Here is a 16152-nt window from a genome sequence, read left to right on the forward strand (position 1 = left end):
AAACGAACAAGCCTCTCGTCGATTTTTCCAGCAGCACTCAAAGCACCTTCAATCAGTCGAATCGGTTTCGTGAACGAGAAGGCCTTGGTCAACGTGCACTCGGCCAACAATTGGCTCTGGTAATAATTTCCTATTCGTTCGTTTCGGCTTTCAATTTTGAAAGTATTCAACGGCATTCTATTCGTCGAGCCGTTCACCCTGAAATTTACAGACTCGAGTGCTCTAGTTTCGATATTTATCTATCTTTACCGTTTCCTCTGCTCTCTGTATACAGATTGTTTTTCCCCTTTGGTGAAAATTCACAATTTCCCGAGCTTGAAGGATTAAAAACTTCAAAGCATTCTGATATTTTCAAAAAATAAAAATGAGGATAATTGTATAATTCTTATAATTTTATTAACAACAGAAAACAAATTGGGAAATTTTAATTTGAAAATTATTTTTAATTAATTTTGCTGTTATAGTTCTTTTTACGATTGCTCATTAAACACGGTGTAGAGCCATGAGCATTACTTTCATAACACTCTGTACAAGGTTTCAGAAGCTTCAGAAGTGGCTCGTACTTAGGCTGCTTGCACTCAAAGTGCAAAACTGGAACGGTTCGTTCGCCAGTGGTCGCACTTAAGTAAACTGCTCTTCCTGTCTGAAACTCTCTAATAAAAGGAATGCACTTAGCAAGCTTGAACGCGTTTCCACAAAGGTTTCGTAGCACCTTTCGACCAGTAGATCGTCACTTTGACGCTCTTTCAAGGCCTCGGCTTTGGTAGAACTCCGACTTGACTCGCTTGATAATTGTCCTGAAAAACGGTTACTGCTTTTTCCGCCGTTCCAGAATGCTTTCTTGCCTCTTCGCTTTCTTTCTCTCGTTTTCTCCCCGACATAATGATTTAATTAACGCGTCGGGAGGCCGCTCTTTCACATCCTCGCCTTTTTATTCCCCCTTCGTGTTACATAATAAAGTCGAAAAGTCTGTCGCCTAATCGTGTTAAAAAATAATTATACTAAAATTTTTAACTTTCAACAAGAAAAAAGAACCATGATTTTGCACTTTACGTGCATCCCGTTTGAATAGTGAAACTATGTACCGTAACACTTTGACACTTGTGAGTTGTTCGTCTGAAATTCAATTTCTCCATCGCTTTCGCATCACTTTAGCAGGGAGGATCATTCCGCCTCTGGTGGTAGAACAATTTTCAACCCATCTTGTTTTATTATTGCTAGAACGTCGGAAGGGGGAAGTAAGTTCCCATGAGGCTTCGCACAATCCAACAACCCTGTCAACTCGGATCCTCGTTTTAGGAAATAAGAATTAAGATTGAAAAATTGAAATTTAATTTAAATTTTGACAGCTGAAATCCATTCGATTTAATTGGAGAGTTACATTCAGAAATAACTATCAAAAAGTTTCCTTCAAAAAGTTTCCTTGAAAAATTTTGTGCTTTGCGTCGAAAGCTCTGAAAATCTCGAGTGTGTTTACGAGAAGCTTTTACTTGATTCGTAGGCAGTTCGCTGAAACTAGAGGCGTAAACTTGGAAGTAAGCAAGTTTCTTAGGATTAATTAAAGCTGTTTTTGTGCGTAATTTTTCAAGAGCATTTCTTAGTCGAACCTCGTCTGGGTGAAACGTCTACTTGAATTTTTAATTAGAAATTTGGTTAATTAGGAATCGATGAAAAGTATGTTATTCATAAGCCATGAATTGATTGATCTATGAAACACTTATATAGACATTTTTATTACACTCTGAACTTCAAATTAACGTGTCCCATGAGTGACTCCTTGTTAGACTTTTACGTCATCAAATCATGAGAAACTCCACTGATGTGTGCAACGTCTTAGTACATAATAATTGTTGTTTCAAGATGGCTCTAATCCCTGTTTGTTAGTTAGTAAGCCCAGCATATTTCAACAACTTAATGCTGGGTATTAAGGAACTGTTTCGTGGTTCATAGTTCGTGGAAAGACGCTTAACATTTGCATATTACAGACACTTGAGGGAGTGCGAACTTCCGATATTATTGGAAGATGCCCCAGCTCCACAGTGAACCCAGATGCGGTTACACCGGCATGCAGCAATGTCTCAATATGGAGCAGTTGCCATCCTTGATCAATAGTTCCTAGAGGTTGACATAATTGAACTATCTATACTGCATAGACGCATCATTATTTTTTCTATTAACTATTCTCAAAATTCATCCACCATTAGAATTTCAAATTTTATTTGTATCTCTATTCTAACTCAATTTCCCTGATCGTTTATTATTCCTTTGAAATGTCTGTTCCGTCTGTAGACGTGGTTAAATTTCCCTGTCGACTCTTTTTCGCTCTTGATCGAAAGAAAAGTCAACTGAATTTCTCATTCGGTTCGTTGTCAGAGCCGCGTGCAGCCACGTCGAACAGTAACGAATAGCCAATCTCCGTGGCGAGAATAACGTCCCATCTCCACCACGAATCCTCAGCTTCTCGTGTAAATCAGGAGATGACACGATGGCCGAGATATTGAATAAAAGTAGTCGAATTTCAAGGGAAAACGACGTTTGGAACTGGCGATAGGAGAAATGTTTCAATCGCAGGGGACATGAATAATTTTAGATTAGAATTTTTACGAATACCTTGGAATACCTTACTTAGTCTCCTGTGATACAATTATTTCGTTTAGATTAGATTAGAATTTAGAATTTATATTTGGAGATAAAAGATCTTCTATATTCTCTTTCGATATTTAAACCCAACAGAGATGCAAAGTTTCGGAATTAGTTAATCGCTTCAACACGTTCTCCCCGTTGATAAATCGATAGTCTGACGTTGTAATTTCGTGGAGGAACGTGGCTCCTAAATGCCATAACCGAATGCATCACGTAAACTCGACATGACATTTTAGACAAGCTCATAGTTGCGAATACAAAACGTTTTCACGTCTCTGGTGTGCGTTACTCTTGGCTTCGTGTTCCCGTCAATTCGATCCAGTAATTCGAAACAGCAATTTCATCGCAATCTCTCTTATGAAGCAACACGAGACAAAGCTGCGAGAAAATTTGAACAATTTTTCTTGTCGAACGAAACGCGACACGACACGGGTCCGCGTGTTTGAAAAGTTAGATCCAGCTTTCGCAGTCCTTTAACTTTCTCAAGCCGTGAATTTTCGTTATAAATGGGATCGTTTCCGGTGTCCACGTGTCTAGTTTCTAGTGATAAATCGAAGAACATGTCCAGTGACTTCACTTCTGTCTCGTTATTTCGGTAAAATTTTTTTCTACGTTTAGTTTTTAACGAAAATTTGGATAATATCGAGATTGCATGAAATTTTGTGTAGCTTGCACAAAATAGAGATATCTTATTAGAAATTTAACGAGACCGAAAGTCGATTTGGATCATATCGCGGATCAGTTCCCGATACGATGTCGAGTCACGTCAGTTTGAAGAACGACACGAACGAAGAAACGCGACGCAGAGTGGAAAATATTCCTCGACTAGTCGTAAATCTACCGTGTTTCAGGAATTCTCTGATGGAACTTGCACAATCGCGTGCATAGATGGTTTTGAACACGAAAGCGAGAAACTTCATCTAATTCGAATATATTTCAAATTAGGTTAGGTTAAATTTTCAAATAATTATATTAACAGCCATTGAAGCCACCTAATACTAATTTCATGTTTACGACACAGATATTATCTTCCGTGTGATTACAGTCTCTGTAACGAGACAGGTATTTCTCAGGCGAATTGACAAGCGATTTTCGATCTCGGTTAAGTTTCTCAGAAGACAACTACCGACTCGAGTCGCTTACGCGCGTTCCAGCTGAAATTGGAACGACGTTGTCCCTCGGGATCTTTCATGGCGAAATACCATGGGAGACATGTTCCATTTCGATGCCCGATCGGCGAATGAAAAGTGTTCTTATTTTGTGAATCGTTTGAAAAGGAGAATCGAAAATCTACTTAGGTTAGATAAAATATAAATTCCTTTGGGAACGCTAAAAAGAAAATCAGGTTTTTCGAATAGTGTTATGCTTAGAATACTTTTCATTTCTTTTATTATTTCTTTCCTTTTTTAATGTTGCTATATAACCCTTTATCTTAGCGATCAGTTGTCCAAGGGTTAAACAAAGAAATTTAGTGTACCGCAAACCAGAGTGATCAATATCCGGTATCAGTTTCACAACCAACTACCCTTTCGAAATGGTCATCCGAGTAGCGGGTTCGGCTCGTTAGTCGAAACTTGTAGCTGAAAAGCGTCCAATTACCACGCAATCACAACCCTTACCCGTGTCGAAAACTGCATCGATGTAACTGATGCTGATGATGATGTTGGTGATGCTGTACCGAATGTTGGGGAGTTGATCTCGGTGTGCCGGTTGGCGTAGGGCTTCCGGGACTGGCGATACCCTCGAGCCCTCTGGAAAGTTTCAACATTTCGGCACCGAAAGCGTGAAGAGCGGACATGGCCGAAGGTGGTGGTTCGCTTTCCGGCAGCCAAAGTTCGTGGGTGTCTAACGTGGTCAGCTCGGTGTCCGTCGAGGTGCCTGAGGTGTGTTGAGGGGTGCCACCACTTCCGGCTGAACTTTTGCTCAGCAGAAATCGCTTCCAGGTGCCTCGTCTGTCCAGCCCTGAGGATAGATTTTCCAATTTTAATTTTCCTTTCAAAAATTAATCGATCCAAAAATTAATTGAATATTGCTGGTAAATTTTAGGAAATTAACCCTTTCCCTAAGATTTTCTTTTTACATTTAATTCTCCAATTCAATTCGTGGTATTTCATTTATTGGTTCTACTTTCAGTAAATGAAAATATCAAGATATGGATTTAAAATATCAGTAGAGAAAACTGAACCATCAGGAATATAAATCTCTGTTTCCACAGCATGGATAGAAAACGAATCGCGTGTTGTTTTATTCGAAAAGACGATCAAATACGCATTTTTCGACTGATTATTTTACGAGCTTTCAGATAGCAAAATGATAAAAGCTCGAGCGAATCAGCAAACTATCGTTAAATCTCTCGTAATTTTGATCGACAAACAAAATAGATTCCATTTCGATCGATGATAAAAATGAAAGCTTTGTCGAATAATTTGAATTATGATTGCGATAAATTACTGATAAATTTCAAACAATGGGAATAAAGGAATTTTCGCTGATTCGCAATTACTATAGAATTTTCATGTAATTTTGTTTGATACCTCGTTTAATCCTTCATCGATGACGTTACAGCGTTTCAATGAAACGAGGATTTCATTTTTACACTTCAACTTGAACGCTTCTGTTATCGAATATTCATTAAGTATTGTACGTGACACATGCAATAGATCGTTAAATTTGTCAGTAATTAAATTTAATTGTTTACGCGTTCGTTATTAATTGCGTGAATACGGGATATGCAGATTGATACCAAAATACGATTAATAATCGTATGTTTTAATTATTCGTTCTAAATGGTTATCGTTATTTATTTCAAAGCATCATATTTTTTGGAGGATATCAAATTAACGATAAGGTTAAGATTCCATCGACTTCTGAATTTTTTTTTTATGAAATTCAAGTGATAAAACAATTTTATGCCTCTCGGGATTCCTGTTTATTTTTTATTTTTTGTTTAACGGGTGCTTTGGCACGTGTTCGCGAAACACGGGCGATCAATTTGCAAGTGAAATTGGCCGATGCAAATCTTCAAGTCGAAAGAGGCGTCGTTTCTCGCCCCAATTTGCTGCTACTTCGGCTCGCGGAAGTTTGCGAGCTATGCAATTTGTTACTTCCACGATTTTCGCGAACAATGCGAGGAATTTCGACTCTGTTTTCCAGCTAATTTTTTATTTAATTACGTGTTAGAAAAGTAATTTTTGTAGGAGCAGTGTAAAATATGAAATACGAAATTAAATTAAGATTATGGCTCTCTCCGTGGTTCGCCGTTGGAGGGTTAATTCAGTCTACAATCAACAAATTTTTCTTTATTCCTCGAAGAAAGATGCTGTTAATCAGATATGTATAATTAAGGAATCGAGGTGAAGCATCGAGCATTCACGAGACTCGATAAATTTCAGGACTGGAGTGGCGATAATTAGCCGAACGGTCTCGATGGTCGATTTTTCTTGTCGCGACCTTCCTGTTCCACTTTTCCACCGATGGAAAAGCCTCGCTATAAGGTTTCAAGCTTGGCAGGAAAGGGATCAATTTCTTTTATCGAGGAGCTTGCACGCCTACACACCGTTGCCAGCAAAGAAGTCGGCCAAACCAATCTATCGAATTCTTAATCGCAATCTCCGCCGAATTGGGCCGAGACAAAGCTTTCGAAACGTTGCCGGATTACGTCGAAAATTTTCTGTAATACTCTTTCTTACCAGCTTTCCGACCGAGAAATACCGACCTGTCCGCGTTTATCACCTGCACTACCTCTCCCAAGTCTTCCGACACTTGTCGTATTTCAACAGGGATTTACACTTTTTCGGTAAAACGAATCGGTTCTTTTTCTTGAATAATTTCGTAAAATTTCAACTACAACAAATATCCTGTTAACAAATATGTTCAAAATACAAGCGATTAAGGTTTAATCAAATTCTTTTATTCCTGCATTAATTATCGATTTTTACTATTCGAAATTTTGAATTAATTTTGGATTTTATCCTGTTTAGAATTGTACTTAATTATTGTTTTAGTGCACGTTCCTAGAACGAAACAGCACAGTTTCACCTTGTTAATTTCAAACTCATGTGACATGCATTCAAAGATGAAAACAATGCAGGAGGACAACTTTGATGTTTCGTTCTTTCACTGAAACGCAACGGAGCTACTTGTTCGCCGGAAATAATTCCGCACAGACGAATAAAGGAAGCGGAAACGATACGTTATGTTGGAGATATGAGATAATATTCAGCTTCGTAGACAACAGATAATATGTTTGCAGATAATTGGGAAGTTTTTGACAGGTTTAAATTGTTTTCCGCGTTTCTCATGAAAGAATTGCATTTTCTATTTGTCTTTTTTCTTTTTCTCCCTTTTCTTTTTTTAGTTTGCGTTCCAGTTAGCATATTGTTCTGTATGCTTTTCCATTGTTTGTTTCGAGCATGTTTTCCCTTCTATCTTTCAACACAGCAACGTAACGCTGTTTACGTCTCTAATGTTAGCTTTTTTCTTTTGTCTGCTTCAAAGTATCTTCATTTTTTTTATTTCTACCACTTTTGTAGAAAAAAATGTAGTCAAAATAAGAAAGGACTCGGTTTTTGGGTATCAAGTTAGTTTGAGAAATTTGTGCACCCGTGTAAAATTATATTTCTTAAATTTCTTTCGATGAAATATATTCTTAAACAATTCTACAATTTTAGAAAAAATAGAATCCTTGAAATTTTAATAGTTATTCTTTTCAGTTTTTGTTTATTATTGATCGAACCTATTCACGTAATGTGTTAATTTTCTCGTGTCGGATTTAATTAACAACCGAACTGTGGAACATGAACATCGACTACTCATTTTTCTTCACGATCCTGCAATTAATCTTCATGAGGTTTCTCAGCCGTGTTATATACAACAGAAAATGACTCAACAATCCTCCACGAAATATACGAAAGAAAAAGCCTTGACAGAAGTAATTCTTGATGAGAAATTGTGACAAATTACAGTACAGTTGGTCTCAATGGAAGAGCGTTACTGGATTCACTGCTCATCCAATGATAACTTGATAACCAGTAAATTAAATTATGTCGATCGAACACTCTTTGGGGGGATAACTTTGAAAAGACATTTCCGAGTTTCTACTGATTTATCAGCTACCTAAAATTTCACTTGTTTTATATACCTTGTCAAACACTAATTAGAATTCAATAATCCGAGAAAGGGTTAATATTAAATTTCGTTAAGTTTATTTTGTGTTAAAAAGAAAAAAATATATACAAATTATAAGGCAATAAAAGAGTTGATGAAATTGTTTTTTCTAAAACGTATACAATACAAAACTTGTTACATCACTTAACTCCTTCCCCCAATTAAGCAAAAGTTACAATCTCAGTTCCGTGACTCAGCCATTTCTTCCCAGTAAATCAATTCGTCGACTTAATTTAAAAGTCAACGACTCGAAGAAGCACGAAGACCTTTTACAAATAACGGCTGAATCGGGAGCAACAGAAAGCTTCGGTGAAAACTTTTGTTTTACCCTTGGAACGAGGTATCGAAAGTTTTCTCTAGTTGTTGCTTCAATTTCTCGCTTTGTCCTCGAAACAAATAATTCCCAGAAACCTTGGCTCGCGTTGTTGTTAACTTATTTACCATAAGCAAAGAGAAGACTCTTGTAAGCCCGCTGTTGCGCCCAATGAAGTATTGGAAAGTTGTTTTCTTCGATCTCGGAAAATCGTGCCTCGCATAAACTTTTTTGCATATAGAAACGTTACGTCGCGTCGCGTCGTTTTGTTTCCATTGTTGGAAGTTTTACTCTTAGACAGCTGTTCTGTTATTTCAATTGAAAGATCAACCCTCTTCATGAATTATTATTTATTTTTCATAAATATACTTGGACATCATTTTTATTTTATTTTTATTTTATTTTATTTTATTTTATTATATTTTTATTTTTATATTTCATAAGTAAAAAAAATTTCTATCAATGTGATTGATCGATTCCTATGGAAATTCAATCACCGCCCACGTATGGATGATGTGGCATTGAACATGTTAGGGAAGGTAAGATTTAAGAATTGATTAGAAAATGAAGGTAGTCGGATGATAAAGTGGCAGATGTAACAGGTCAGTGTACCTGATAATACACTAACCTCCCGAAGGTGGTCCCTGGGGGCCACCCAGCCATCCAGAGGACCAACCTGCAGTACCTCCGATATTCTGTCGTTGCTCTGCCAGTAATCTGACCGTTAACGCGTATGTAAGCAGCATCACGCCCAGTGGTATGTAAAAGCAGATTATGCTGCCGATCAGCTTGTAAAGAGGGTCCGGTATTTGGCAGGCACCATCTATCAACACTGAATCTTCTTCCTGCAACATCAGCAAACACAATTATGCACTTTGGCGCCGTTGTTTAGCTTTGGATTTATTCATTTTGATTGATTGCGAATGGATTTGGGGGGACATATTCCTCGAAATTCGTCGTCTCACTCGCAAAAGTTTTAATGAAATAATAAGAAATTGTAGTGTATAATTGCAACGTTTCTTCAACGTTACAGAACACCAGAACAATGTCCCAGCGTGGTTTCCTTGCTGGCAGAAAGTTACAACCCGCACGTGAGGTACGGGGCAGCGATGGCTTTGGGAATCGCGTGTGCAGGCACAGGATTAAAGGAAGCTATAGCCCTGTTGGATCCAATGACAAACGACCCGGTGAACTTTGTTCGTCAAGGTGCTTTGATCGCGTCCGCGATGATCCTAATTCAGCAGACAGAGGCGACATGTACCAGAGTTAAAGACTTCAGGGCGTTGTACGCCAAAGTCGTGGTAGACAAGCACGAAGACGTAATGGCAAAGTTTGGTGCCATTTTGGCGCAAGGCATCATCGACGCTGGTGAGTTACTCGAGGGACCTCCATTTAACCGATCCATTTAGGGAATTCGCTAACCTTCTTTGATATTCCTCTAATTCTCAAATTTCAAATTTTTATTCTTTTTACCTCCTAAGGTAGTAGTACCAAGAATGGCGAGATTACTGTATTGTGTGTTAAAATAAAAATGTACTATTATTACAGCAGTGTACAGAGTAAACACTGAAAGGGATGATCCAGGTGTCTACATAAGAGTGATGACTGTTTCAGGTGGTCGTAACGTGACGGTGTCCCTTCAATCGAGAACAGGTCACACCAATATGCTGGCAGTGGTTGGTGCACTGGTGTTCACCCAGTACTGGTACTGGTTCCCATTAGCCCATTGCCTGGCTCTAGCCTTCACCCCGACCTGTCTAATCGCTCTGAACGCTCAGCTGAAAATGCCAAAGCTCGAATTTCGCTCGAATGCGAGACCAAGTGTCTACGCTTATCCTGCGCCATTGGAGGAGAAGAAACGCGAGGAAAGGGAGAAGATCACGACAGCTATTCTCAGCATTGCTGCGAGGGCGCGTAGACGCGAATCCGAGAGGCGTGCTCGTGATTCCCACGAGGAAAAAATGGAAGTGGTTAGTATAAAAAACAAAATAAAAAAATAAAATTCACATCTCTACGGTAGAAGATACGAAACGATAAGATGCAAAATTTAATTCAAAATATGTTACATTTTCACAACTACATTTCAGTCTTACGGTGAAACGAACAATGTTTCCAGCTAGCATCCTTTTTCATTTTTAATCGCAGGATCCACCAGAAACGAAGGAGACTGTCGAGGTGAAGGAAGCATTGCCAAAAGAGAAAGAAGAAAAGAAAAAGGAGAAAGAAGAAAAAGAGACGAAAGAAGTGAAAGAGACAAAAGAGAAGGTCGAGAAAAAGGGCAAGGACGAAACTGAGAAAGGAGAAAAAGAGAAAAAGGAAGCTGAACCTAATTTCGAGATTCTTCAAAATCCTGCTCGCGTTTTACGGCAACAATTGAAGGTAATACAATTAGTGGAGGGTGGTCATTATGTTCCTGTGAAAGACATTCAGATTGGTGGTATCGTCATGATGAAACACATACAATCAGACACTGAAGAGGAGCTCGTGGAACCTGTGGCTGGTAAGTCCATATTTTTTCAGAAAAATTCACTTTTATTAAAAATTCAATTTAATTTAATTTAATTCAGCTTTCGGCTCCAAACCCGACGAGGAGAAAGAAGCGGAACCTCCAGAACCATTCGAGTACAACGAGGATTAAATCCGTGTATCAAAAACAAATTCCTCTCTGTCTGTGACGCAAGTTATATTTGATTTCGTATACACACACATAGTTTCATAGAGAAAAGAAGAAATAATTGTCGACGTTTCCTTTTTGATAAAAACGCGCCGTCCTGCAACATTATTTTCTTTCTTTTTTTTATTTTCATATAACATTAAACCCGGCCTCGAACTATCATTCCTCATCACGAACCTCGGCTACTCCGTTATTTAGAATTTTAATAAATATATATGATTTGCTTTGATCATATGAATTCGTGTTATTTACTGAAATCCTGATATCTCTTCGAATCACTTCTACGAAGTGATACAAATTTATTCGTTTGATTCATAATTTCTAGAATAAAATGTTTATTCGTCTTTTTTTATATAATTGATAAATAATGTAAACAAGGATGCGGGTAATTTGAGTTATTAGATAATAATTTTTCAGATTTTATTATAAGAATCTTAAGATAATGCAAAATATTAAACATTGTGTATTATACTTTCAGAGTATCTTATTCAATAAAATTTCTTACAGAAACCCAGTCCATTATAATAAATTTTACATAAATAAAATTATAGAATCGGTCATACAGAAGATGTTTGTAGCATTTATAACCCTCGCTGTTAATCTTTCTTTTTTTGAATCTGTCATTTTTCATGTAGTAAATAAAATACCGGAGTATAATTCTTCATCGACGAGCACGTGTCGTGTCGTAAAACGATTGACGGATGATGCCCCAGGATTCGTAGCTTCCATCCATAATGATCAGTCTGGGCTTCAACGAAACGAACGTATTAGCTGTCGTTCGAGTTCGTGACTTGGCGGTAAGTCAAAACATCGGCTGTTTACCGAGAAAAAAACCCTATATTGGTCGATCGAGATGGAAGAGCGCGCTTCATTGTCAGTCAATGATGACGAGACGGCCGTCGAACAAACGCGAAAACGAGCTCTATTAACGGCACCGTGAAGCCTCGTTTATTGACATCGCGCAATTTGCCTTGAAAATTCGTTAAATAGAGTGGTTAAATTGACAGGGATGGCCTGACGGAAATTTTAATGGAATTTTATGGAGTTACTGTTTCATGGCAATGTGTAATTTCATGTTAATGTCAAATTATTGTATAATCTATTACTAGAGATAACACTAAATAACTATTTATTTGTAAAAATAGAAACGAATTATTGTACATGAAATCGTACAAAATTATTCGTAAGAAAATAGATCATAAATCATCGTGTGATATTTGATAAACAGAAGTATGCTCGAGCCTTTTTGAACACAATAACAACTCTGACCTCGTTCGGTTGATTCGAACGGCGCGGCGTACACGCGCTCAGTCTACGGAGCGCCACCGTCGCGAGAACACGTGTTTCGGTGCGTGGATAGATATTTACTTTAATACGCAGTTTATCGTTCCACAACGTGTTATATCGCGTTTAAGAACCCTCTATTCGAGTACCAAGTACATTTAAAATTTGAATCGCGTTTTGTAATATTCTACAAGTAATTATAATGTATAAAAAGTGTGATGATAGTCAATACAAGACTCCACGCGAGCAGACGCCATGTTGGCAAATCTTCGCGGGCTTTCCTGTGCTTGGTGTTCAATAACGTAAGTCATTAATTTTGTATCATAAATATATCAAATCTTATTTATTGTTGCGTAATTGAACAATAAATAAAAACATCGCAGTTTCATATTGTTTAAGTATATCAAATATTTTTTTGTCTAATTATACATTATGGTTTCATAAATTTTACTCAAATAATTATTTTTTTTAATGAATCTACTAATACTGCGAGATTTTAACTCTTTCTTTTGCATATGATATATTATGAAAATGTATTATTTAATAATCTCGTGTTCTATGAAAAATTTTTGAAGTTCTTTTGAAGTGAAATATTTGAAGGTTAAAACGCACGAGAGTAGTTTCCCGTAACTATAGGATACTTTTTAATATACGTATTATATTTCATCGTCGCTGGTGATTCATATTGTTCGGTTCGTGTTTTAATGTCAACCGAGTTAATTGGAAACTCGTAGCTAGTTGAGCTAGCTTGGCCAACGGGTCGCGTTTACATATTTTAACGAGTTTAATGAGTACACGCGTGGAATTGGAATTAATAGAGCGAAACAGGGCAACTTTTCCTGTCGGTTTTCCTGAAAATTTCAGATGTCTACGGGGTTAAGCAAATGGTAAATAAATTTGTACAGCTAACCGATATAACAGGATTTTTCGATGTACCTTCTATGAAGTATTTATTCGAACATTAACCAAGATTTTCAAAATAATTTAGTCAAAGTTTAGTTAAAAATAAAATTAGGTAAATTTTTACTAACGCACTTAATCTTTCATTACCGTAATATTAATGATTTTGAAAAATTTAAGAGGATTAGGATTTATCTGTTACCATAAATATTCTGATTAGTTTGGATGACGTCAGTAATTAGTCTTCTTCGCGATACATCAACATACTAATTGGTTAAAATATTTGATTAAGGATGACCAACCCTGTTTAATGGATCACTCTCAAATATTTTTCTTTAACAAGATAATGTACACAGATACTTCACGTGTTAATATTAATTATTCCATTCTTAAATTACTCTGAATTTTAAAAGCAGAAAATTTAATATAACGTCGAATTAGGTACCTGTATAAGAGGAAATTAAAAAATTATAATTTTACAATTTATGTAGTAATTATTTTTTCAAAGTTGCATTAATATTTAGAAAAATTATTCGAATTATTCTTCATCATAGGGAACTTACGTTGAAAATATTGGACATCTTCAGATTTAGATATTTAGTCGGCAAGGATGCTTGAAAATGATTTGCACGTAATTAAAGGGTGAACTTGAAGCACTAGATTCGTGTTCATTAAACTGTAGAAAATTATTACTCCATCATTAAACCATCTTTAGAGTGAAGAGTTTCCTATAGAGATAACGGCAATCCTTTAAAAGAGCTTAAGATTGATGAACCGGAAAATTAAATCTCAGAGATAAGACGTTTTAGGATGAGTGATATCATCATGAAGATTGTGTAACTTTCGGAAAATGCTTAATCCCGCATTTTATTTAATTGAAGGAAAAAGAATTCAGTTAGTCGTAGGTTGATTATAATCGAAAATTAACAATATTCCATTTATGACCCGAGAAAGAAGTTGTAAAATACAGATTCAAGCGTATTGAAGCAGTGATTACCGGTGATATCCGGTGATTTTAAATTTCAAATGACTCGTATGTTAAAATCGTTGATAGACATTTCGTGTACTTTTCGTGCAGCACGAAACGCAAGTATAACTTTCTTTCTTCCTGCTCACGCCTCCGGTCTAGATTCCGGAAATTAAGCTTGAGCTGTCCAAAGGTACTTGTCAAATCTTCGGTATATAGCAAATATTAGGTTGGTATAAGTTATACGTCTAAGAAAAGTGATTATTCGAAAAGCAATTAGGATATAAATTAATTAAGGAAGGCAGTATATTACCTATTATCATTTTCAATTATTATTTTTAAAAATACTCTTAGAGAAATGATAATTTACAAGTCAATATTAGCATGCGATGACACTGATAAGTTGGAGCATCCTAATGAAAAAAAAAAAATATATATATATATATATATATGGGATATACCAAGGGTCGCATGGACGACATTCCATCGCGAGATATCTTGTCGAAAGTGTCGCATAAATGGCATACCGTCGCGAGATATCTCGTCTAAAGTGTCACACGAACGCGCCACTGCGATCGCGAGATATCTTGTCCATAGATATAAAAGGGTTAAAATGAAAACACCATCTGATATCATTTTTATACCGGAACGTTCAGAAGAATGACGCGGTTGACATTTCGTATAAAAGAACGGTGTCTCACCTTTGAGTACATCAAGCTGAGTGGTAAGCTCATGGCAATGCTGAGGATCCACACGAAGATAATCTTCAAAGTGACTCGTCGCCTGGTTTTGTTGCGACCGAATTTCATAGGGTAACGCAGACTTAGGTATCGGTCCACGCTTATGGTGCACAGGTGCATTATGCTCGCCGTGCAGAATAACACGTCCAGACAGATCCAGACGAGACAGTAGATTGACGGCAGAGGGAAATATCCTGAAATAAAAATGAATATTTCCTCGTTAACCGTGACAGCTCGCTGGTGCTATAACTTTTAGAAGCGCGAGGTTAGTCGCATTATGACCAAGTAACGCGAAATTCTAGAAGGATATTCCTTTCCTCTACTTTTCATAAATTCACCCTTCCGGTAGAAACTTTTTTTATATCCAAATTATAACTTCAAAATGTTTCAACATTTTAAGTGCAATTTGCTTGATTACTTCTTGGTCATTTGAACTTTTTAAATTAAATTGGGGCTCTCTTCATAGCCCGTCTGAGGATTAAACCATCCAGCAGAAATTTGAAATAATTTTCAAAATATTAAGTCATTTTCAAGTATTGTTTTTTATTCTAATATTTACGCATCATTTCTCAGTATGTTAATGAAAAACCCCTATACATTCGGATTTATTCTAACGAAGCCAAATTGTTCAATTATTTCACTGGCTAGGCTTTTATCCCAGTCGATTTTTCGTCATCGAACCGGAATAATCGGGAAACTTTGCAAAATATTTGGCTAGCAATTAGGAACTTTGGATCTGGCTGCGGGTTGATTCGCCCAAAAAAGCACGATGTTCGAGAATTGATTGGAATCTTGCCACGTTTTCGCATCCGTGATTCTACATACCGTGTGCAGTCGTTTCTTCCATAAATGGATTTACACCCGACTCGATGCAAATAATAACTTCCCCTCGGTTAATTCACTTCCATACCTGCACTTTTCCCGTGCTGATCTATATTTTCTTCGAGCACGTAATGAACGGTATCGCGGCGCGAGTAGTGTGGGTCAACGATAGGTCGCACGAAAGGATAAATCGACAAACTGACCTGACCAATTGTTTGCCTTTGGTATTAAATTTATTTCAAACCGAAGATATTTTTTACTAATAATAGCAATGCCATTATCTATTCTAATGCACTGATTATTTAATAAGTCATTATTCAGATGACAATTATTGTATTTTCCATTTTATATTTTATTGAATCAATTAATATAATACAATTTTTTTTTAAATTTCTTCAAATTATTGGAGCGTATTAAATTGATGTTAGGGGTTACCTCTGACCTACACAAGATTCGACATTTTAACCAATCAAAGCTTTAGGGTGCTCGTAACTGTACTACTCAGTATAATGGCGTTTCTTTTGTCAAAAAGTAACAGAAACTATTTCGTGTTCGTAGCTCGGTTTCGGTGATCGTTAAAATTAAATGCGTCTCCCTTTCGAAGGTAAAAACGACTATCCGTTTAATGATATCGCGCAACCCT

The 16152-nt window shown here is 36.8% G+C and overlaps 3 protein-coding genes across 5 annotated transcripts in view; 2 read left to right on the forward strand and 1 right to left on the reverse strand.

Moving 5' to 3' along the window:
• Rpn2 (Regulatory particle non-ATPase 2) overlaps window positions 1-11034 on the forward strand; it is a 41718-nt gene extending 30684 nt beyond the window's left edge. Inside the window, exons 11-14 of the mRNA XM_034330043.2 lie at window positions 9156-9490; window positions 9737-10092; window positions 10268-10622; window positions 10690-11034. Coding sequence (XP_034185934.1) covers window positions 9156-9490; window positions 9737-10092; window positions 10268-10622; window positions 10690-10760 — 1117 coding nt within the window. The 3' untranslated portion in view covers window positions 10761-11034. The remainder of the gene's footprint in view (window positions 1-9155; window positions 9491-9736; window positions 10093-10267; window positions 10623-10689) is intronic.
• The window catches only part of 5-HT2B (5-hydroxytryptamine receptor 2B), a 42335-nt gene that overhangs the window by 4564 nt on the left and 21619 nt on the right, over window positions 1-16152 (reverse strand). Inside the window, exons 2-4 of the mRNA XM_034330044.2 lie at window positions 14649-14881; window positions 8751-8967; window positions 4263-4605 (exon numbers count right to left, since the gene is read on the reverse strand). Of these exons, the coding sequence (XP_034185935.2) occupies window positions 4263-4605; window positions 8751-8967; window positions 14649-14881 (793 nt within the window). The remainder of the gene's footprint in view (window positions 1-4262; window positions 4606-8750; window positions 8968-14648; window positions 14882-16152) is intronic.
• The window catches only part of LOC117606959 (pickpocket protein 28), a 37326-nt gene continuing 33254 nt past the window's right edge, over window positions 12081-16152 (forward strand). For 2 of the 3 annotated variants that reach the window (XM_034330051.2, XM_034330052.2), the window contains exon 1: window positions 12082-12382. Coding sequence is in view for 1 of the 3 variants with exons in the window: in XM_034330052.2 (XP_034185943.2) it covers window positions 12299-12382 (84 nt within the window). In the remaining 2 variants the exon portion in view is untranslated. Of the gene's footprint in view, window positions 12383-16152 lie in introns of all 3 variants that reach the window. The other variant, XM_034330050.2, reaches the window with a different exon arrangement.

The sequence above is a fragment of the Osmia lignaria genome, chromosome 2, assembly GCF_051020975.1.
Source record: "Osmia lignaria lignaria isolate PbOS001 chromosome 2, iyOsmLign1, whole genome shotgun sequence".
NCBI lineage: Eukaryota > Metazoa > Arthropoda > Insecta > Hymenoptera > Megachilidae > Osmia > Osmia lignaria.